Source organism: Amphiura filiformis, chromosome 11 (genome assembly GCF_039555335.1).
Source record: "Amphiura filiformis chromosome 11, Afil_fr2py, whole genome shotgun sequence".
NCBI classification, from domain to species: Eukaryota; Metazoa; Echinodermata; class Ophiuroidea; order Amphilepidida; family Amphiuridae; genus Amphiura; species Amphiura filiformis.
Window position 1 is genome coordinate 39,412,772 of NC_092638.1, and position 25,285 is coordinate 39,438,056.

General features: G+C 37.1%; 1 protein-coding gene, 1 long non-coding RNA gene and 1 other non-coding gene across 4 annotated transcripts; 1 reads left to right on the forward strand and 2 right to left on the reverse strand.

The window, feature by feature from the left end:
• The first annotated feature begins 1,491 nt into the window (after positions 1-1,491).
• Positions 1,492-12,626, forward strand: LOC140163670 (NADPH oxidase 5-like). Its single transcript, XM_072186985.1, has 10 exons — positions 1,492-1,605; positions 2,559-2,773; positions 4,233-4,447; positions 6,514-6,702; positions 7,054-7,232; positions 8,832-9,023; positions 9,274-9,406; positions 9,974-10,305; positions 11,055-11,272; positions 12,424-12,626. Exons 1-8 carry the CDS (start codon positions 1,492-1,494, stop codon positions 10,090-10,092), a joined length of 1,356 nt encoding a protein of 451 aa, XP_072043086.1. The 3' UTR covers positions 10,093-10,305; positions 11,055-11,272; positions 12,424-12,626.
• Positions 12,627-16,291: 3,665 nt separating this feature from the next.
• On the reverse strand, positions 16,292-16,365 carry Trnar-ccu (transfer RNA arginine (anticodon CCU)). The gene has a single exon. It is a non-coding gene; the product is annotated as a tRNA-Arg (tRNA).
• A 1,947-nt stretch (positions 16,366-18,312) lies between these two features.
• On the reverse strand, positions 18,313-23,659 carry LOC140164832 (uncharacterized). 2 transcript variants are annotated; one of them, XR_011860588.1, is made up of 3 exons: positions 23,483-23,659; positions 18,711-21,267; positions 18,313-18,412 (listed from the first exon to the last, which is right to left on the reverse strand). It is a non-coding gene; the product is annotated as an uncharacterized lncRNA (long non-coding RNA). The 2 variants fall into 2 exon arrangements; XR_011860587.1 differs by lacking the exon at positions 18,313-18,412 and adding an exon at positions 18,518-18,618.
• Between the last annotated feature and the right edge of the window lie 1,626 nt (positions 23,660-25,285).

Genomic DNA, 25,285 nt, shown 5'->3' on the forward strand with positions numbered 1-25,285 from the left:
ATTTGTGAATGGGTTTTCATCGTTGAAAAAACAAAATGTATGTTTAATATATTATTTTTTTCATTAACAGCAATTTCTTAAGTTTCCAACCATAAATAATCATAGTGTTTCACCTGTTTACAAAATAAGTGTTTATTTCAGATTTCCAATTAATTATGTTATCAGTAAACCTGATAGGAGGTCAAATCCAAATCTTGCTAATATTTACATTGTTATAGTCAAAAACGATACTTTGTCCTGGTAGTCCCTGGCAACCCAGTCTGCATGTAGCTCATTCGTAAACATACACGACAGAAACCGGCTGTGAAGGAGCCTACATGAACGTAAACAATTCTAGTATAATAAAATCCGATTTTGAGTATAATAAAGAAAGTCATGCATTGGCAACATGAAGGAAATACCTATTGCCCACTTGGTAAAATGCATACTCGTAGCCCAATCTTGTACATCATAGCACCCAGTTTAGGTTTGTGGTTACGAAATGTTGCAATTAAACATTAGTTCTTTCAAATATGAAACGCTAAAACACAAATCTAGAACAAACACTCATTATATTTAGAAAGATATAGCAAATTTTCCATGATAGAGATTGGACCCTAGACAAAGTACACCCAAATTAGGTGACAATTCAGAATTAAGCCATGGCTGGAAAAAAAAATCACATTAAGGGCACGGATAGCAACGTTTGCACAGTGTTTTTTATGGGACATAATGATACATTTTGTTTAATTTGCCATAAAATTTGTATTATGCCGCCAATTAAAAAAAATCTAAACTATTTGATATCAGAAGTATTCAGAATGCAATTCGATATGTCTGATATCCCACAAAATATAGGCCTACTGTACAAACGTTGCTATCCGATTCCTTAATGTTAAAAAATGATCCAACAAAAAACATTGACAACGTAAAGAAAGCAGCAAGTTTAAAAAGCTCCCACTTTGGCTCACTTTTTGGCAACCAAACAAAGCTTGAAAAGAATAGCGTAAATAGGAGAAAATTGTATGTAGCTGAGGAGGAAAAGTATTGAAGATATAGATTTTTTTTCCACAAAAAAAGATCGCATATCGATGTTTTAACAATAACAGGATACACATATATTATGTTATCAAATCAATATCGTAAATATTTGATAACAATATACTTATATCAAATATTTTTATCTGGATGCCTCTTTAATTCCATTCATAATTCTGATTGTAATTTTATACTACAGGTCTTTATGTTAAACATATCTTGTATATTGTGTATGTTTATACTTATGTCTTACGTTTCACCATCAATATCATATGGGCACTTAAGCTTTACGGTTCATTGTACTTTTAGGTGGTTAGGAAAGAACTGAAGCGTTGTCAGTTATGTTTTTCGCTCATACCAGTTACCAGATCGGTAAAATTTTCAAGAAGTTAAAAATCGGTTAAATTTGTGGGTAGACATACTGCATAATAATGTCTTCGCTGCTGTAGACCTACTTTATCTTGCTGTTTTAGTATGGAGAAAGATGCGAAATGGTTGGCCTGGGCGGAGCAGAGATTTGTGCAGGTTGCTGGGGACGACAGGTTGATCTACTTGGAGGAATTTAAGAAAGCTTTAAATGTCAAGAAGGTAAGAAATTTACACTGGGCTCTTCAAGTTAAGAGATTAACGTCTTGTCTGTCATCTGGGTGGATTTCAACTGGAATAGCCCATTTTGTTCAATGTTTGTAACACTAGAGGAAGTTTTGAAGGAGAAAACGGACATTTTGGTGAGAAACGGCAAAAATGGAAAGAATTTAAATTTTCTCATTTTTTTGGATGAGAACCTTCGTGGTGTGTGTCAATCATTATTGTCTTATTAAAACTGGTGAGAATTGGTAATCCCCGCTGAGCTCAAAACAAACATTATTATTTTCTTATCCAAAAGAATGAGAAAATTTAAATTCTTTCCATTTTGGCCGTTCTCATCAAAATGTCCGTTTTCTCATCCAAAATTTCGTCTAGTGTAATTATTGACACATGTAGGCATACGTTGTACTTTTGCAGTGGCGTTGCGTAAATCATCGGGGGGGCTGTCCTGATTAGGGGGCGCAAGCCATTTTTCTGCAATCTTCATAATTATAGGCCTACCATTTCTTTCAAATCGATTGGGGGCTCGTCGCCCCTGCCCCCGTATTGCTACGCCACTGAGCCATACAGGTCTATGTCTTTCAATTACAAGCACATTCGATGTAGCATGACGTGAGAAGATATCATTATTAATATTTGGAACCATACATAAATATAATCAATGTATAGACGAATCCAATTTCACGCATTCCTACACCTCAATGGCAGCCATAGCCGCGACGGGGACCCAGCTATCTCACCTAAAATGTGAAATGATGCGGCCTTGAAGCCTTGAAGGGTATTTTAATCTGCATTCTATCACCCGTGTTACTCGTAGACAAAAGAATGATGACTGTTTCAGTATAAGAACGGCCCATGGCACATTTTTGCAAATATCCTGACCATGACTTGGCTCGTTGGATTCGTCTATAAACAAATATTGATATTTTGACCCGCTTGCAGTTTTGTTACAGATAGGGAAGGACACAATAGAATACGAAGAACTACGCACAATCTTGCGTTCGTGTGCAGCTGAAAGTGCGTGGCAGCTACGTGACGAAAAACTAGACGAGTTAACACAGATGTTGTTTGAAGAAGCGGACTCTGACGGCAGCGGGAATATATGTTTTGAAGAATTGCGGGCTCAGTTGGAAAAATACCCGGAATTTGCTGAGAATCTTACAATAAGGTGACAAATCTGATTCATTGGGCTATACTAGAAAATAAATGCACACCCCCTACACAGTGTCATCGCTCCGATATCTTCATGGCAGAAATCGCCATGATGGTAGGTTGAATTCACAGCCACGCATGGCCATTTTGTCCGACATGTTTAATTGTTGTGAGACGCATAATGGGCCGAGGGACATCCGACTAAGGCTATTGACAATAGCCTGGTGACTGACCTCTGTAGATGTCAGTGAGCATCTTTTTTTTTGTTCGGCACATATAAAATCAGATATAAAATTTTTGTCAGTTTTTGAGTTCAAAACGCACAGTTCTTTCTCAATACGCAAGCTAACGACTATCATATTCTTTCAACACATATATTCAAGTACAAGCCTTGAAATTGGCTTCTTTAGAATCAAAAAATTACGGGAGATATTCATCATTTTCTACCCCGGTATCCAAAGATTTATCGTCTGAATATCAAATCGTGCACATACCCGTGTATCGATCCCGGGTATTAATTTTAATTTCTCTGCTGTATGTGTGAGTGTAATTATTTACCAGACGATGTCGATGTGCCCTATAAAGGAGTAAATTTTCAATAAAAGAAATGTCTGAATTTCCAAGTGTGCTTCCTGAAAAGAACTTGAATTCTACTTGCCAATGTTACTGGGAAAAGCTTGGAAATACAATAAATGAATTAAAAAAACAGGGAATTGTCGGACATAAGCTCTCAAATTGAGGATTTCTGATTTTAAACTATTTTTCTGCTGGATTTTTTCGCCTTTGGACACTTGAAAAGTCTGGATTTCCAACAATCACGACTTGACCATGTTGACAAAAAGTCCGGAAATCCGGACTCCTCTATTGGGGTGTGCATCTATTTTCTGGAATAGCCCATTATTGTATCTCAAAAGGCTGCGATTTTTTACTATTGCCATCTATTTTGCGATGGGATATATAAAATTAATTTTATTATGTTAATTTTGAGGTATTATAACAATATTATATGTTCATTCAAAGAAGCACGCTGAAATAGAAAATAACAGTAAGAAATGCAGAAATACAAGGCAGTCACACACCTCACGCCAAAAGACTCAATATTTTAGGTCTTTTATTTATGAAACTTCAAGTATATCTTCAATACGAAAATCGAAAGCCTCCGTCAAACTTTTCACATAATGGCCGGCTTTTCATCCCAGCTACATACACTTTAACATTACATTAGATTTATTAAGTTAACTTCGAGGACTGTTAAATGTCAAAAATGTCAATTTTTAATACTTTGTAATATTTGTATTATATCGGGGATATATAAAACAAAATCTAAATTATTTGATATCATCATCAGGACATTTCTCGTATTCAGAATGCAATTTGGTGTGTCTAATGTGCTCCAAGGACCCACAAAAATACTGTGCAAAGGTGGCTGACTGAGCCCTTAAATAACAAGAAATTGCAATCTTCTTTTTATAAAGTGCGTCAGAATTGTTGCGACCACCAAAACAGCGGAAACAGGCAAACAACGGGAATTGCTGTAACATCAGTGCCAAGAACATTCGTAACAATGTTGACATGATTATCTTCATGACGCTGTACATATCCATCAATATAGCATGTATTGTCAGCGGTGCTTTGGTGGCATACAGACAATATCCGGACAGTCCATGGGCAATGGTCGCCCGATCATCTGGTGAGTGGAATGCCAACCAGTCAATCATCAATCAATCAATCAATCAATCAATCAATCAATCAATCAATCAATCAATCAATCAATCAATCAATCAATCAAATTTATTTATATATTTATATATTTAAATATATTTATTTATTTATTTATTTATTTATTTATTTATTTATTTATTTATTTATTTATTTATTTATTTATTTATTTATTTATTTATTTATTTATTTATTTATTTTGTCGAAAACGTTTTGTGTTTGCTGGGTAACTAATCACTATCCTAGCTGCTCTGCCAATGTCCTCCAAATGGTCTTCTATGTTGACCACAAACTCCTTTCTCGGAGATCTCTTGAGCAAGCTTTCTGCTCCACTTGACAGACAGATAACTCATTACGTTAGTCCAGCAACATATCACAGTTCGGTGATGGAGATATTTCAGTCTGCAACTTCTGTGAGTCGACAAACAATGAAGCACTACTGGCTTTCACTACTGCCTTTGGCGTATTTAATTCTCTCCAACACACACACAAGAACCGCGAACCGAAGTTTGAAGACTTCAATGGTAACTTTGTTCCAATACTGGCTAACATAAGTTTCACAGAGTTTCCTTTTACAACTCACGTCTGCTGCCAAGACCAAATTCTCTCCAGGCCTTATATCTAATTTCCTAGCATTCCAGAACAATCTGAACTATATATGGTAAATTACATCACTTTACCATCCCATATATGGCACATTACATTATTTCTTAAAATAGATCATTACCTCACCACAAGCCAATCAGACTCATTACTCTGTGCACATAGTTCTAAAAATAGCACATTACCTCAACACAAACCAATCAGATTTCATTAGTGTGCATAGATGGTTACTGTAATAGAATGTTCTAGAAGATACTGGGGCACTCGTGGTTGTTCTAATACTATCCAAATGTTTCCAGACATTTCTATATGCAACTAGATATGAATTTATTTATTTATTTATTTATTTATTTATTTATTTATTTATTTATTTATTTATTTATTTATTTATTTATTTATTTATTTATTTATTTATTTACTTATTTACTTATTTATTTATTTATTTATTTATTTATTTATTTATTTATTTATTTATTTATTTATTTATTTATTTATTTATTTATTTATTTATTTATTTATTTACAACCTTAACATCACCTGAGCTATATCAGTTCGGAGGCACTCGTAATTCACGGACGTCTCTCATACGGGTCGGATTTTGGCATACGGGAAGTCTGTAATATCACATACGACTAATATCATGATATAGCTTTGTTGACAGCTGGTCACTCGGTGCAACACATCGGATCTTGTTAAGTCTTCGAGCTTCCAAAAAGGCTTTATTGTGATAATGTGCTCGCGTAGCACGCAAACAATTTGTGTGTTCTTGTTCTTTTGGTATTTCATTGTTAAAAACGTTTTTGACCCCTCTATAAGGAGCAAATCCTTTTTGACCTCCCCCTTTGGAGACTAAATTTTTTTGATCCCTTCATCTTGTCCAGTCCTCCCCCACCAAAGTATTTCTGAACACTCCCTTAGAATAAGCTCTCCTATGTTTAGCAAATATTTACAGTCGCAAAAGTCATATCTATCTGTGCAAATTCCGACAAATGGTCCTAGAACACACAGATTGCAAAATCGAGTCATTTATGGGCAAAATTCAACGGTTTGAAGTAAAAAATCCCAAGTCATTTTCAGATTGTATGTCACAACAGTGCCTGCCGGAGCTTGCAGGCACTCATCTTGGGCTAGCTACAACCCTGATGAGGCCTATTCGCAAAATTATTCCCGATATAACATTACTTATATCGTTTGCGACTGAGATTTGAGACTACTGAGGGAGGTTCCTGAACTATTATACTAACCGTCACGTGACTCGGCGCTTCAAGAGTACTTTAGTATTTTGATATCATCATATCAGAGACGTCCGTGAATACGAGTGCTCCCTAACTGGCATAGGGTATACACTGCAAAACCTACGTCTGTGTGTTTTATTATCATAATAGTTTAATACTTACTCCACTGAAGAATTTCATTGTTTTATACCACCACCAGGGCGATGTTTGAGTTTCAACTGCGTGTTCATCGTCGTCTTAATGCTAAAGAGATGTCTCACTGTCCTCCGTAATACCAAACTATCTACTTACCTACCTATGGACCAGCATGTAGATCTTCATAAATTTGTGGGATATGCCATTGTGTTCTTTAGTGTAATTCATACTTGCGGTCATACGACAAATTACGGTAAATATAATTTTACTCTTTGAACTTGCATTTGAAGTATCAGAAGGGATAATACGGCCCGGGCCCAATTGATAAAATTTCGATTCTCTGCTATGTACCAATTGGCCCAGTCTTATACAATAAGAACAGTATGACAAGAACAGTATGCTTCGATTATATTTATAAATACGTATTTTTAAATACGCATGCACGTGACCTTGGTTTTCAATAGACAGTGGGGTATAGGGAGGGAAGTATTTATTTGATGTTTAATAGTCATTCAGTAATATTAAGCTACACGGTTTATATTTGTATTATACTTTTGTGTATTATTCATTAACAAGATCATTTTATGTATTGTTTACAACACAGTCCAATGGAGTCAAAACAATGAAACCAACTACACCCTTATCGATTATTTATTTACCACCAAGCCTGGTATTGGCTGGGTATTCGGTACGGCCAATATCACCGGATGGGCTCTATTGTATGTACTAGCTGTCATTGTATTGTTTTCAACTCCGTATATCAGAAGAAAAGGCTACTTTCGGGTATTGCGCTATTCCAGTTGAAATCCGTACACCTCCTATGGAAGACATGACCTTAAGGGTAGACTAGGTATTGTTGGTCGAAGCAGCCAAACATCGATTGTCATTGTCTAAATCAATATATTATTGAAAAATAACACTTTGGTATTTTGCACAAGGACCTACAAAAGTTGTGATATTTGAATTCTTCTACTCATTCACTATGAAATGATCAATGCAATTTTTGCCAAAGCTCACTGCCATTCGAAAGATACTGTGAACTACCAAATCGCAACAGTTTAAAATAGTTGTTAACCTTAATATTCTACATAGGGGCTGTGAATTTAAAATGGGGTTACCTGAATGGGTGACTCCACTTGAAATCTAACTCACTCTGTGGGAGATTAAGGTCAAGTCTTATATAGCGGGTGTATGGATTTTAAACTGGAACAACCCATTGTCATAATATTGTTAGATTTTGTTCCTTTTTAAATACATTAGTATCTATATATGTATATTGAGGGCTCACTGCAACACCGCCTTATCTCCATAGCTGCCGTGGGTAATGTTATTCACAAGCACAGGTTGCATTTATACACAACATTACCCAGGGGAGCTAATGGAGATAAGGAAGTATTGCACTCAACCCAATTTGTTGGCAAATGTTGACAGTTGGTAACCGTGTCATGCTGGACATGTTTTGGCCATAGTATGATTTACCGATTATATTACCGCCTTTGTATAGCTAAAATGATGATTAAATACTGACTGATTTGTTTAAGCAACATTGTAGCATAATAATAACATAACATAATAAAGTCAAGTACCAGATCCATCTAGTTGACACGACAATGCGTCTTAAACATTTTAGAGTCAAAATGAATAATATGTTCTTACATGTTTCACATAAGGCCATATAAAATTATTTTTCTGCTTCTTGTCCGGAGGACTTTCATCAATTGATGAGGGAAGGGGATGTTTTCTTTCAATGTGAAATTGCAATTGTTATTAGTTTTGGGTCTTTACAACAGCACTCTTGCAAAAGAAAGACGCCCTTTTTCTTTTTATCTGTTTTTTAATGTGAGATTCTGAGAGATAAACCTGAAAATCCTATTTTTCTTGAAACATTCCAAAGTCATTGTAAAGTTTTTGAACCCTCTTCCCCTAATAAATAAATAAATAAATAAATAAATAAATAAATAAATAAATAAATAAATAAATAAATAAATAAATAAATAAATAAATAAATAAATAAATAAATAAATAAATAAATAAATAAATAAATAAATAAATACTTGGAGAAAGAGTGCTCGATGCATTAAAGCAGAGCTAATAATACGAGTAGAACTTGTGGAACGAAAGTTGTAACTCTGAGTTTCACGCTAATGCGATCATCATAGTTGTCATAGTTAGCGTGAAACTCAAGAGTTACAACTTAAGTTCCACGAGTTCTAGTCGTAAATAAATAAATAAATAAATAAATGAATGAATGAATGAATGAATGAATGAATGGATGAATGAATGAATGAATGAATGAATGAATGAATGAATGAATGAATGAATGAATGAATTAATTAATTAATAAAAAATCGGACTTATCAGAAATTCTTTGGTTCTTTTCAGGTATTTTATTTGACCCATCAACTGGCCATCATATTTTGGATTCTCTTACTTGTCCACTCAGGCACCTTCTGGATGTGGGCTTTGTTACCAGGCGCTATCTATATCGTAGAACGAATACTTCGCCGGAGAGTTGTGCAACGAGCAAGACATGGAAGAATATACATCAAGCAAGCTATTCTCTTACCAGCTAATGTAAGTGTCAATGTTTCAAATGCCCACTGTGGCACGGAGAAAGGTTTTATTGGAGGGTATTGTCTTGCGTTCTTCTTGCTATAGGCAGGTATAGTGTTTCAATAGCTAAGCGATATACGGTGAATGTATGAGAGGCGGTATCCGTATATTCCTGGGATGCATTTAAATCAGGCTAGCGGTACTCTGTACAAATTGCGTATACCGATTCCGATACCGATTTTTCTGTTTTTGTTTTGTTATGTGCTCACAGGTAACTCATCTAATCGTTCCTAGGCCAGCCAATTTTCATTTTCACGCTGGCGAGTATGTTTGCATCAAGATACCAGCGATTGCTAAATACGAATGGCACCCCTTTACGATCAGTAGTGCTCCTGAAAAAAGAGGTAGGGATACCATTACGGTCATACATGTACAATATTACATTCCACACTCCGTTTGCTAACAAACTCAAGAATGTCTGTCATTTGTCACAAATATGTCAGCATACAACGAGGGCTGTCAAATTTTGATCCAAAATGGCATTAGGCAGCAGAGGGGGTAATGACTCAATCAACTATACTATGGCCATTATACTTCCAATATGACACCTGTAACCAACTGTCAACATTTGACATTTGTCTTAGGCCCAGGTGACTTTCTGGAAAGCTGGACTGAACATTGTCATCTGTTAAACTGATTCCCAATCTGGACCATATTGCCCTTGTGGCGGTATGGCGAATTGATAAACGGGTCATTTTGGGGGCATGATAAGAATTCAGTTCCTTTGGAAAGTAAATGTGTCAAGGAGAATAAAACTTCAACTGCTCAAGGGGCATATAGCGTAAATATAATTACATTTGTTACAAAAGTCCTTAGTGACTTTACTGGGACAAATGCGCGCGAGAGAACGCCAAAGCCTCAAAAGCTCATGTATACAATACTAGTGCAGATTCACCTTTTTTAACTTGCAGAATTCATCACACTCCATATTCGAGCTCTTGGAAATTGGACCAAGAGAGTCTTTGATTTCTTCAGAAAAAAAGAACTAAAAGCAGAAAATCTCCAGGTACATCCATCTTACAACGCATAGCAACAAATCCGATCTTTAAAGGTCAGATACTAGAGTCTCTAGCAGAAGAGGAATCAATGTCACACAGCGAAGATGCAAAGGCTTCTTCGGTCGTAACTAAGTTCACATACGTAGATCATGGGAGCGAAGTCAACAAAGAGAACATGCGCAAGGAATCACAGACAAGCGCACCTGTCCCAGATTTCAGTGTACCAGGATCTGTCACTGAAACAGGTATGATGCTTTCAGTATTTAAAAGAAATGGTGATCTCTAAAAATAAAACACGCAGTCAAACGTTACAAGTGTCTAAAAGAATACCGTGTGCAATATTTTAGCGGCTTCTTCAGCCAAACTGATTGTATTAAAAAATACTCATATTTTAGTCCATACCCCCAGGCAGTGAGACCGTCAACATTTTGACAACCAAATGCTTCCGGTGAACGTCACTAGAAAGACAATAGACAAGGTTATCTGACGTAACTAATTTATCCAGCTGCACATTGTACTGCCACTGGCTAAGGCACCACATCCACATTTCTTCGTTCTTTTAATCGACCGTCGATGCTGCTTCGATGCTTGTTATTATAACGAACTATCAACTAGTTAATCAGAATCAATGGTAAATTTTTATTGGTCAATATCATTACATGTACAGATGATATCACAAATAACAATAGTCTATTAATATGATAAATAATAAAAAATGGATCAAGCATAGTCGATCATAAGATCGAACTAATTTTGTTCTATTGCCTAAAGGAGATAGAAAAGCTTATAACAGGACCCCATATTGTGCAGTGAAACTGCATACTTTTGTGCAGGGCAGTGGTAATGCTATAGATGAAATGACCGCAACTTGCTTATACAGTTTTTAGATTTTTACAGGATTAGTATATCTTCAACTGAATTCATGTTATCATATCATTGCGCTATATAGAGTTCTTAAACAAATCGTTCTAATTTTCCCCCACAATTACATCAGCAGGAGGCCAGTCATTAACGAAAGCATCGATTCTACAACATGAATCGAAAACTACCAAATCAAAGATATTGTCTCGTAGGAAGAGCTCGCAGTCCAGTATAAAATCAGCAAGACCTATTGCACCGATTAGGAGGAGGGTATTAGGAAGAACAGTAACGCAACATTCATTGAATATAAGTAACATAGAAGAGTTTGGCAATGAAGACACTGGAGTAGAGGTGTGTGTATTGTATATCCGCCGTTCTCTATATCTGGCTCATGTTCGTCCTACCCTTGAATATGGCTCAATCACATACCATCCTTTAAACCAGACGCTCACAAACCAGTTAGAATCCACCCAGCGATTTGCCTTCCATGTGATCTTGCAGGAATGGAAGCTTTCCCATGAGGATCTACTTTCAAAAGTAGACCTCCCCCTCCTCTCCAAACGTCGTGATCTGGCCACACTCTGCCACCTGTACAAAATCCTTCACAAGCTATGCTCTTCGCCAAACCCATTTAAACTGCACCCGCGCCCTGGCTTTCGCAATCTCAACAGGTGCGCCCGTGTTATTCCGTTTTCCCATCTCTCCCTGTCTCAAAAATCTTTTTTCCCATATGCACCTACCCTATGGAATTACCTTCCTGACTCTGTGGTCAAATCTCCATCCCTGGCTGCCTTCAAATCTGCCATTAATGACCAGGTGTGCTAGCCATCTCCTTCTCCACCTCATTTGTTTTGTCTTGATTTATTTTCTCTCATCCATTTGGTTTCTCCATTTTATGTCTGTCCCTTTTATTTTGTGTTTGGTGTATTTAGGCCACCCTTTAATTTAGTGCATCGGGCAATATTGGGTTCTCGCCTGGTCTTTTACCAAATTGTTATACCGGGTAAATAAAAAAAAAAATTCTTTTCCTGATGTCTCCATATTATTTCCCGCTGTCTCCATATTATTTCTTGATGTCGCCATATTATTTCCCGGTGTCTCCATATTATTTCCTGATGTCTCCATATTATTTCCTAATGTCTCCATATTATTTCCTGGTGTCTCCATATTATTTCCTGATGTTCCATATTATTTCCTGATGTCTCCATATTATTTCCTGATTTTTCCATATTATTTCTTAATATCTCCATACTATTTCCCGATGTCTCCATATTATTTCCCGATGTCTCCATATTATTTCCTGCTGTTATTTTCTGATGTCCCCATATTATTTCCTGAGGTCCAAGTGAGGTATGAACTAAATTGCTCCATCCATACGACATATAAAATTCAGGTACATATACGAACATCTTCACTGCTATTGTTTCATTACTTTTCTAATCAGCTATATATTGATCGGTGCACCGTCACTCACTGGTATCTTTTTATTACCTTTTAATCAGGTGTATATCGATGGTCCCTACGGCGCACCGTCGCAGCACATATTTGAAGCAGAACACGCCGTTCTAATAGGAGCTGGCATAGGGGTTACACCGTTTGCGTCCATTTTACAGAGTATTCACATGAGGTACAAAGCAGCGAAAAACACGTGTCCTAATTGTAGACATGCATGGATGGATGGCGATATACCATCTTTATTGCAATTAAAAAAAGGTAACTTTGTGATTCAGATGTTCGTGAAAAGGGTTTTCCAGTTACAACATTTGCAAGATTTGTGACACAACTTTCAGTATTTCTGAAAATACTTAGAATATGTGACATGATTGTAACGATTTACACGTAGATGTAGTCCATTGTCTGAGGCTGATCCCGTGTGCACGAAAGGTCAAACTCCAATGTAATCCTCTAGTTATATGGATTCAGAAAATGAATAGGTTGACCTATCTGGGATGTTCCGCTCTCGAGTTATTACCAAAAAGATCAAAGGTCAAAGTTTTTGCTTTACATGGGTCAAAAACGTAAAAATGCTGCGATTTTGCCGAAGTAAGTATCAAAATGTTCGTTTTGATAGTACAATCTAGGATGTATCTAGGATGTTTTCTTACCTATAGGTAACAGCAAATAAGGTCAAGGTCGATTGGATTTTTCTGTTAAGAATCATTGAACAAATACTGGGCTTTTTGTACTCATTTTAATCCAGTTTACGCTAATTCCAAATAATGGGCATAAAATATAAAGTTTTTAAGACAATTTAGAAGTGGGGAGAAATACATCCTGCATGACCAACTATTTTCATGTATGAACTGACTCCACACCTATCATGTCACAAACTGCCCCGAACTGTTTGAAAAACCGCATGTTGGGATATATACAGAATTCCTATGGGAACCAACAAAGCTGTACAAAATTTAACTTTTTTTCTGGTGACTTGGATTTAAGAGTTGTTTTTGAGTAATTTGGTGTCGCTGATTTCAAATATGGCATCAGTTTTTCCCTATCAGGTCAAGTTTTTTTCTATGACAAATGGTGAAATTTCATGAATTACTATTTAGAACACATATGTTTAATAAGCAAGGACAGGATGAGTTATACTTTTTGCCTTTGTCTTAAAAATATTATACATTAAGTGGAATTGGACTGATAAATACAGCTTAATAGCAGACAATCATACCTTCCCATGATGCTTTGCACCACAGGAGCTCTAAAACACATGGAATCTTGTATATTTCTACATGATTTATACAATTTAGACAATCCCGCAGACGGAAATTTGTTCCATAAACATGCTAAGGCAAATCTTCTTGCCAAATTAGTGTACCTTTATATAGTTGACATTATTATGTCAATATTTATGCATTTACCTTTTGACTTTGAATTGGGTTCATGTGATTTAGTAACTTTATGGACCCGGGCAATACACCCTCTCATATAAGCGGGGGTATACCATAGAGTGAAAATTTGACGTGATATGCAAAAACTAATGCTATATTTGAAATCAGCGACCCAAAATTACCTAAAAACAACTCTCAAACCAAAGTCACCAAAAACTGTGTTGGGCAGTGATGCAACAGAATTAATTAACCATATGGACACTGCAGTCTTTCTTACAGTGTCTCTGATTGGACATAATATCGTTATGAATTCGGCAGACAGCCGAATCCGTATTCGTCTTTTGGAAAATTCATGTTACGCATGAATTATTTTGAATTCATAACCTCATTAATATACGCGATACATGCGATCCAATCATTAATATTTATTTGGCAAAACGCAAACGCTGAACGCGGTCACTAATAAATAACAGTGGACCTCCGTGCCGTCAGCGTAAATATTAGTAACCTCCGCGCGCGCCGTGTTGTGCGTCGAGCAAATTGTGAGAGCGCTTGCCGCCGTATTTGGATTGCGCGCTACCATATTTGCATAGATTGTGATACGCACTTCTGTTATTGGTCGTCCTATATTAGCCTGATCGATTTTTGAAAAGGCAAAACGTAAATTTTTTTTATTTTTGAGGAAAATTGTGTGATATTTTTTAAAGTGAAGAGATGAAAGTGACAGTTATCTTTGCATCGGTAATATGTCGCGCAATGTGAAAAATCTAAACATTTTGCCTTTGGACCTCGGGATATTCCACGGTTCCAAAGGCAAAATGTTTAGGTTTTTCACAATGCCCTCCAAATAACCGATGCGCAGTTATTAACCTCTAATCAGCGAACAAGGAACAAGGCTTCAGTTATTTTTTTAACGGTGATCATCGTCGGCCGTACTGCGCTGCACCGATAGCTAACCCTGTATGCCGCCCACTTTTGCTTACATATCATTAAATGTCGATATGATGCCCTCTATTATCTAAAGTAATGATCCCTTGTTCGCTAATTCAAAAATTATTTATTCGTATTAAACACGTACGGATTCGGTTGTCTGTCAAATTCATAACGATATAATCATCTAAGTAACTAATCTTAATAATAGAGCACTAGATTATAACCAATCAAAATAGCTCTTAAAAGCCGATAATTTGGCTAGTAGTGACCATGGATTTAAGGGAAAGGATAACTCAGTGGAAACTCTTAAAATCGGTTCATTTTTTTCTATTTAGGTTGATTTCTTTTGGATCAATCGCCACCAGCGTTCTTTTGAGTGGTTCACAAGTCTCCTCAATCAAATTGAGGTGGAACAAGAAGAAATAGCGCCCTTAAAGCAATTCATCACAATGCATCTACATGACGTCAGCATTAAGAAAGAATGACATGACAGCGATAGGATTACATAATGCGCCTCAAAAGCGACAACGAGATGTGATCACAGGCTTGAAGACAAAAACAGAGGCTGGTAGACCAGATTGGAATCAGGTGAGGGACTGTGTTATAATTTATAAAAAAAAATAAACATGTTTCACGTCCCCCCCCCCGCTTTCTTTTTTGAGGTTTCTTCAATTTTATTATTATTTTTTGAAATAATTCAGTTATAACTTTTCAAAAAATATGTCTAGGATGTAGAGATGCTTTCTATAGCCTTGCTTATATACAAAAAACACTTTTATAATGTTTTGTGATAGTTAGAGGGACCTATCTCTCAGAACAAGAAATAAAAAGAGGCCTCCTTCTTGTTCCAGGCATTATTGTATACGCTAAAACGGCTCTAATTATGGGTATTCACACCGATTTTGCGATAAAATAAAAAATAAAAGGCCCTCTTCCTCCTTGTTTTCAAAACCGCGGACGTGAAACATGTTTTTTAAATATTTTACTTGGCCTTATATTGAAAAATATTTTGGCTATAAAGCACTTCACAGGATACATATGGACGGTAGTATTATGTTATACGTCACTATGCGGCCATCACGACGATTGTTATTGTTATGAAAATATGAGTTTAGCAGAATGCCGAATAACGATTCGTCGTTTTGCTAAAAGCACGTTGCGCAGAATTCTTTTAAATAGGAGATTAAACGGTAGAGAGCCATAGGATAGCATTATCAATTATTTAACGGTGATTCAGTGTGACGTGGGCTACGGAGAGAGTTGTTCAGGGTTTTTACATAGACATTATGCTCGTTTGTCTGGTGCAGTGCCGCGCCATCTGATCCCTGTCATGTAATTGAAGGTTTACATGATTTTAACAAAAAGACGAATCGATATTCGGTATTCTGCCAAACTCATAACGATATCAATAGTGTTAGTATTTTATAGTTCTAGGGTTAGGGAACTTGCGACGAAAGATCAAATTTACGGTAATTACTCTTAATCATAAAGCACCTTTTGATCCCCTTTTGACATGTTTGATGGAATATGGTTTGGTAAACAAAAAATAAACATAATTTTTCACCAGGTTCGCCGTCGTAAATAATAAAGGAGACAAGTAGAAAAGTGATCCCGCCTGGGAATCGAACCCAGGACCTCAGGTTTAGGAGACCTGTGCCTTAACCACTTGGCCACGGGAGCTTCATGATTAGGCTGGTTGAAATTCGAACCCATAAGCGGTCACTTAAACATTTCAATGTTACTATTTTCTTGCCAGGTTTTTAAAGAATTGGAGGAGGAGCAAAAAGGCAGAGTGACAGTGTTCTTCTGTGGTTCACCTCATCTTGGCAATGTTATTCGTAAGAAGTGTCTCCAGCACGGATTTGACTTTAGAAAAGAAAACTTCTAGGGGATCAATGCTGTGTGGTCCTGTAACGCTACCAATGGCCCGATGACACCACCGATAACGCTTTCTATCGTACCGTTAGCGAACCGAACTATGCTTGACCTACAAGACAAGAGTCTTTCGCGCCATTTTGATTTGTCATATCATGACATGAACTACTGAAGACATTGAAAGCATTAATATTTGAAGTTAATGCCATATTGTAACATTTCCATAAAAATAGATCAGTATTTCTTTTCCATAAAATGTAGTTAGCTTTTTCTGTCAGATATGTCCCCTTTTAATTTTGAGCCGAACGACTGAGATAAAGTAAAGAAAACTGAATCTGTGTTATGAATATCGTGTACGCGTTCGACGATTGTTTCCATCGTAATAATTTTAACGACGGTTTCTGCGTTTTATTAAAAACCTCGGATTTTGACAAAACTACAGCACTTACACTCTTGATTTTTGGAGGATATGTTAGGTTGATAAAGTACCTTACAATCGTGTAAAAACAGAATTTTTCAGCAACTGTTACAGTATGGCTTAAAAAAAACACCGTTGAAATTTGAAACAAAGTTTCCTTCGGACATTTTGATGCATCATAATCATTTTTAAGACTTTATTTTATATTCTATAAAAGTACTTTTGTATTTAAATTTGATGCACTATGTTCGTTATTTATTTTTAAATTTTATGTATGGGTGTGTTGGTTTGGCCATTTTAAGTTAATGATTGTGCATGCTTATATATTTATGTATTGTATGTATTTAAATAGTTTGTTAAATTATTTTGATGTACATTTTAATGTGATCTCTGGGCCTCGTTTAAATACCTTAAAACATCCACTTAATGAGCAACCCAGGCAAAAGAAGAAATAATGCAAATACAACAAATACATCAATATGACATTCTTTAATACCCACAGAACATTTCGATAATTCCCGAAAGCCTTTCCCAATTTAGAACCCGGCGCAAAATCTCGCCGACAAACTCGTCGGCGTGCCCGAAATTCAAGACGATACAACTATGTTTTGGAAGGTGGGGTTAATATTCAGAGGAAAACCCGTTGAGGGGGAAACCACCTCCCTTGATAAGGTGAGGGTTAATATTAAGGGGCAAACCGTTAAGGGGAAACCACCTCCCTTGAGAAAACCAGGGTTAATATTAAGGGGTGAACCGTTAAGGGGAAACCACCTCCCTTGAGAAAACCAGGGTTAATATTAAGGGGTGAACCGTTAAGGGGAAACCACCTCCCTTGAGAAAACCAGGGTTAATATTAAGGGGTGAACCGTTAAGGGGAAACCACCTCCCTTGAGAAAACCAGGGTTAATATTAAGGGGTGAACCGTTAAGGGGAAACCACCTCCCTTGAGAAAACCAGGGTTAATATTAAGGGGTGAACCGTTAAGGGGAAACCACCTCACTTGAGAAAACCAGGGTTAATATTAAGGGGTGAACCGTTAAGGGGTAACCACCTCCCTTGAGAAAACCAGGGTTAATATTAAGGGTGAACCGTTAAGGGAAACCACCTCCCTTGAGAAAACCAGGGTTAATATTAAGGGGTGAACCGTTAAGGGTAACCACCTCCCTTGAGAAAACCAGGGTTAATATTAAGGGTGAACCGTTAAGGGTAACCACCTCCCTTGAGAAAACCAGGGTTAATATTAAGGGTGAACCGTTAAGGGAAACCACCTCCCTTGAGAAAACCAGGGTTAATATTAAGGGTGAACCGTTAAGGGTAACCACCTCCCTTGAGAAAACCAGGGTTAATATTAAGGGGTGAACCGTTAAGGGGAAACCACCTCCCTTGAGAAAACCAGGGTTAATATTAAGGGGTGAACCGTTAAGGGGAAACCACCTCCCTTGAGAAAACCAGGGTTAATATTAAGGGGTGAACCGTTAAGGAGAAACCACCTCCCTTGAGAAAACCAGGGTTAATATTAAGGGGTGAACCGTTAAGGGGAAACCAGGGTTAATATTAAGGGGTGAACCGTTAAGGGGAAACCACCTCCCTTGAGATAACCACGGTTAATATTAAGGGGTGAACCGTTAAGGGGTAACCACCTCACTTGAGAAAACCAGGGTTAATATTAAGGGGTGAACCGTTAAGGGTGAGAAAACCAGGGTTAATATTAAGGGGTGTAAGGGGTAACCACTTCCTTTGATAAGGTGAGGGTTTATATTGTTAATAGTTTTATATGCATAAATTATGACACCAGAACTGTTGTTGATTATCACATCTTCAAACGACATTTCTGATTCACATCATATCATTGACGCAATTATACGTATTGTCTTAGAACTAAATCTGTTCATTTAGGAACTTATTCCACTAGTATTATTGATTGTCTTCCATAAAAGTATGTCGTACTAAAAATATAATAATTGCTTATTTATATATTTCATCAACGTAATGTAGTATCCGCATCCGTTGCAACACGTTTATGGCTTCAGAACTATTATTAATCGTATTCACAATAAGATAGAAAGACAGGTGGCTTATGTACACGCATATACGAGTACCACCTTTTTTGGAACTGGTGTGACATTTGAATACACGGTATACAATGATTTAAAGAACTCACAAAAAGTAACGCAGCCGTTATAAATATCAATTGTATTCACAATATTTTAACATAGAAAGACAGATATAGTATATGTACGCCCATTTAGATACCCCCATTCATCCAATTTCGTTCAATATTAACAACACATACGCTTTGCAAAAGCCTTCTAGTGCGTTGCTATCAACGCGAGAAGGGCAAAATGCGGGTTTTTTCATGCGTCTACAGAGAGAACCTCGTTTTGGTAACAATTTGTCGGATCCGTACAAAATGTCAATAGTGCGCTATTGGTTGGGAGGAGTGTGTGTACGTTCTTGAAGTGGAAAAGGAGGAAGATTTGACATTTTGGACTAGGGGTCGTCTTTTACTGGACAAGATTGTTGTGCAATGTTTTCACCGGGATATGTTAATTTACTCTTGTTTGTGTTCACAACTTGTGATGGATTCGTATGGTTCTGCTGCACATCAGTTTTGTTTTGTCCTATTTTTATGTATGGTGACACAGATGAAGTGTTCGCAACTTGTGATGGATTCATAATGTTCTGCTGCATATCAGGTTTGTTTTGTCCTATTTTTATGTAGGGTGACACAGCTGAAGTGCTTGCAACTTGTAATGGATTCGTATGGTTCTGCTGAATATCAGTTTTGTTTTGTCCTATTTTTATGTATGGTGACACAAATGAAGTGTTCGTAACTTGTGATGGATTCGTATGGTTCTGCTGAATATCAGTTTTATTTTGTCCTATTTTTATGTAGGGTGACACAGCTGAAGTGCTTGCAACTTGTGATGGATTCGTAAAGTTCTGCTGCATATCAGTTTTGTTTTGTCCTATTTTCATGTATGGTGACACAGCTGAAGTGTTTGCAACTTGTGATGGATTCGTAATGTTCTGCTGCATATCAGGTTTGTTTTGTCCTATTTTCATGTATGGTGACACAGCTGAAGTGCTTGCAACTTGTAATGGATTCGTATGATTATGCTGCATATCAGTTTTGTTTTGTCCTATTTTTATGTATGGTGACACAGATGAAGTGTTCGCAACTTGTGATGGATTCGTATGGTTCTGCTGAATATCAGTTTTATTTTGTCCTATTTTCATGTAGGGTGACACAGCTGAAGTGCTTGCGACTTGTAATGGATTCGTAATGTTCTGCGGTATATCAGTTTTGTGTTGTCCTATTTTCATGTAGGGTGACACAGCTGAAGTACTTGCGACTTGTAATGGATTCGTAATGTTCTACGGTATATCAGTTTTGTGTTGTCCTATTTTCATGTAGGGTGACACAGCTGAAGTGCTTGCAACTTGTAATGGATTCGTATGATTATGCTGTATATCAGTTTTGTTTTGTCCTATTTTCATGTAGGGTGATACAGATGAAGTGCTTGCAACTTGTGATGGATTCGTAAGGTTCTGCTGTATATCAGTTTTGTTTTGTCCTATTTTCATGTAGGGTGACACAGCTGAAGTGCTTGCGACTTGTAATGGATTCGTAATGTTCTGCGGTATATCAGTTTTGTGTTGTCCTATTTTCATGTAGGGTGACACAGCTGAAGTGCTTGCAACTTGTAATGGATTCGTATGATTATGCTGTATATCAGTTTTGTTTTGTCCTATTTTCATGTAGGGTGACACAGCTGAAGTGCTTGCAACTTGTGATGGATTGGTAAGGTTCTGCTGAATATCAGCTTTGTTTTGTCCTATTTTCATATAGGGCGATGCAGACTCAGGCAATGAACACGTAGGCTTAAATAAAGCGTCCAAATCAATTGCAACTATAGGTGGTTGTTCATTGAGGTTGAAGGATCCATTTTCAAAGACATCGTCATCATCATCATTGTCATCTTCGACAAGGGGTAGCATAGGAAAGAACTCCTTAGCTGACATCGGTGTGTCTGGCAGGCCACTGTCAGTGCTTTCAGTCCGCCCAAAAGCTGCTATCGTTTCTGGTTCATTACACTAATCACCGGTGTCGCAAACTGAGTAGGCTGGTGCTGTTGTTGAGATGAAAGTGTGTCTTCAAAGTCCGCTGCTATTGTTTGCATGAAATTGTCTGTGGATGGTGATATATTGATGGTACAATTTTGCTGGACATCTGAGAGCTCGTCAAATACTTCTCGTTCTGGGACACGGAATGTCCCGTGCCATTCCTGAAGTTACAAAATAATGTTAAATATTAAGTAATACTACCAGAGAAATAAAAACACGGGATAATATCATACAGCTATAGATCAATTCATGCGACATTAGGCATTAAAGAAAAGAAGGAACGTGATTAAATACTTTTTGGTAGACGTTTATATGAATGCACATATGATATGAAACTTGGTTATTACTTAAAAAAGTATTGAAAGGAAAATTTCTGCTGAATATTTTAAAAGAAATAAAAATGCCCATTGGATTTCATACAAAATTCAAAATTTCTACTTTTATCAAGTGCTTTGAAAAACACACAAATGCTTTTCTGCAAAACCAACTAAAATCATGGTCTGCAAAATGCACATACGATCATGGACTGTAGAAAAAGAACTTTTTCTATAGTTCACGATACGATGTTCTTGCACACTACGGCAGATCCTCACTCATAAATTAACAGATTATGAAAGTTATATAATAAAGGGTACACACAAGCGTCCCCAGGACTTTTAAAATAAATCGAAAAGTTTAAATGCTATTAAAAATATTAAAACATTAATGACAGTTATTGATAGCCTGTTTTGTTTTACACATTACACACCTGGACCAATTTACAATATATCGCACATCGTTACCTTTGGTCACAATAGCTTATTACGAGGGGCGGTCAATAAGTTCGTAGAACAAGGTACTTGAAAGAGTTCTAGCTAAATTCTTTCTATCTCTCTTGAGCATGGTCACTACATACCTTAATGTACCCGTCGCAATTTTTCTTGAAACCTTCTATGTCAACGAAATGGAAGTCTTCCGATAGCTCCTTGAGCCACTCTTCAGTGAAGGCTCACCAGTATTGATCACCAGCAAACCTGGTATTATGAAGGTAGGACTTAAAATTCTAAAATAGGTTTCACTAACTGAAGGCCATGCCTGAACCACGATATAGTTAGTTTAATTAACTGACCCCTCTGTCGTGAGTGGAGGCCAGACAAACTAAGAATAGCGTACAAGACACAATCCGAGAACAGCCACATTCCTACCATCAACCTTCTTCACATGATGGCTTGCTCAATTTTGCTATTAAAATTGCATGATATATGCCTATGATTGTACTTTCATTTGGCAAATTATCTATCATCAAGACCATCCCTGGATCTCAGAAACAGCGATGAAGACCTTGCACTACGGTGACCGAGTGATGATCTTCTTAGGGGCGTGAGATCCAGGTGCTTCCACTAAATTCACTCATAATTCCAGTTAATTAATGTATGCCTTATCCCCTTCAGCCACATATAGATTAAACTTGCCTTGGCCCTCATTCTACGTGTATAGAAGGTGTGGACTTGAATATGTCAACTAGTATCAATTTTGTACATTAAGATTCCGAGACCCCATCTAGAAGACACCCTGGAATACCCAACTGTTAATGGATTAATATTGAAAACACATTCATCAGAGTTGTCATATTTTGTGGCTATCTCATCTCTCTTATTGGGCTCTTTATTCATTATCAATGCCACTGTACCAGCGCGTATATCATCAGTGGTGACGTCAGCAAGTCTTTTGGACCTTGGATGATCTTCAAGGACGCTCATTCCATTCTTGAACTCTAATAACCATTTCGTTGCTGTTGAATACCAAGAACTTCATTACCATTTACAACAACTGTACATTGTTAAAGTTTATTTGAGTTTTCACCACCGTCGGGAGAAATTTCCATGATGACCCTGTATTCACTTCTGGTAGTACCTGTGAATTCATGGAGGTACGCTTCCTCTGAAGAGTGTCCTGCCCATATACAGTGATGCAAAAATATAATATCTTTGCAATAATGTTTTGAAGGAACAAGCTTTCAAGTGAGACGAAATTCAATACCGTGCGACAAAGTAGCATACCGAGTTCTACGAACTTTTTGACCGGCCCTCGTATGTAAGAACAGATGTAGTTTGAAAGCTGCACTTTGGTCCATGCAACTTTCACAAAGAAGCATGTAATCTATATAGTAGACATGTAGGTCTCAAATGAAGAGTTGAATGGTCTAAAGTGCAACTTTCAAAATTGCATCTCTTTTTACTTATTGAGCCATTGTTACCGAACGCAAAAACGTCTGACATTGCAAATTTGACTAGGTGTGTAAAATAAAATAGGCTATTAATAATATATATATTTTGATTTATTTTTAAAAAGAAGGAACTTGTGGACTTTATATTTCATTAACAGGGTATTCCTTACTCTGTTCATTCTGCCGTCTCGAATAATACGTGGTTCTGGAACCTCCTGGAAGACACTTGCTTTTCGTATTCGTTGTACCATACACGTTAAGAATATTAGCACCACAAAGATAACGATCGGTATCACAATTGCTGGAACCGCAACATTCACTGTAAGCAATGGCAATGATTAGATAATGGGTTGTTACTATTATAGTAGATGGACAAAGGTTTCATCATTAAAATGCATTTATGTGTCTGTTTATGTTTTATTACTAGAATCAATCCGTTTTTATAGCTGTAATAACGTACTGTAGCAAGGTAAAATACAAATAATTACGTTCATCAGCAACAACAAACAAAAAACCCTTCAGAGAATAAGTTTGACCAGTGGTCACTTTTAAATCTCATTATACCAATCCCCGCAAGCGGAGATTTAAGAAACAAGAAGAACTACAGGGGAATATGTTTGTCAGCCATAGTCAGTGATAGTAGCAAAAACATTCAACATACTGTTAATCTAAAGGATTCGCCCTTATCTCGACCCGGTCCTGATATTCAAACCAAAATGGTTTTCGACATGGGAGATCAACAGTGTCACAGATAGTTCTTCTAAAGAGGATAATTGAGGAAGTCAAGAACAACAATCGCATTGCTGCAATAAAATTCATCGATTTTAAGAAGGCATTTGATACCAACCACCGCCACCGTGGATGTTGACTAATGAGACCATTATGTCATCTCTGAGCTAGTGACTGCCATAGGATACACGTACCAGCATACCGTATCATATCTCATGTCACATCACCTGGTGGACTTGCAGTAGTGAGAAGGATTTTAACACCAGAAAGGCACTGGGTTGAAAAGCATGCTACAGCATGGACAAAGTTTGGAAAGCTGCGAAGGGATCTAAGGATCAGCTCTTTACCACATCATAGACTCTGTATTAACATACGATGCAGAAAAGTGGACAATAACATTCAAAATGAGGAGTGCAATGTTTGTTACACACCGGGTTACACATGTCTCTTGCGGAAACCAACATGTTTCATGGCAAGCACACACCACAAATAAAGAACTGTATAGGAAACTGTTGCCAATTTCCGAGAAACTCATGATCTGAAGGCTAAAGTTTGCAAATCACTGTGCCAGGAGAAGGAGGAAGCAGCATCAATGGTTCTCATATGGCAGACCAAACACAGGAAACGAGGAAAATGCCCCCTATAAGAAGGATTATAATACCAAGATGCTGGGAGAAGATAAAGGACTATCAGGACCTGAAATCAGGAACTGTATGCTGGATATTATAGTTTGGAGAATAATTACAGTAGTCCGACTACAAGAGTCGCTCTAAGCCTGTGAGCAAGCAAGTAATGGAGAGTTTTGGAGAGCATGATCTTAGAAGGGGGAAAGTTGTGTTACACCATATACCTCACCGATGTCACTTGGAAGGAAAGTATGTATAATATAAAAACCTGAGCAAAAGGAACTAGAAACGGGTCTACATAACTGAGTTATTTGGCAATTCAGAGTCTCAAAAACTAGGATGTGCCAAATAATTTCAAATATTGCCAGAGAGATAAGAACTTGGAATCGTGACTGCCGATCATGATGTTGCTCGAAATATAAATGAGCGACTCGCATGCTATACTGTAGCCAAGACATTTACTTGCATTTTGCTGATGCTTAGAAATTTTTGCTGTCTTTGAACATGTTGAAAGTCTTTAACTGACAGTAACACAACTGTTACAATCAAGGCACTTGGGTGGATAGTACCATTAGCCCCGACGAAATGTTTCTCTTTGATATATTATATTGTGAGTTA

Coding starts and splice junctions, on each gene's coding strand:
- LOC140163670 (XM_072186985.1), top strand. CDS start 1,492: ATGGAGAAAGATGCGAAATGGTTGGCCTGGGCGGAGCAGAGATTTGTG. Junction 1,606..2,558: donor AAGCTTTAAATGTCAAGAAG/GTAAGAAATTTA, acceptor GTTTTGTTACAG/ATAGGGAAGGACACAATAGA. Junction 4,448..6,513: donor AATGGTCGCCCGATCATCTG/GTGAGTGGAATG, acceptor TACCACCACCAG/GGCGATGTTTGAGTTTCAAC.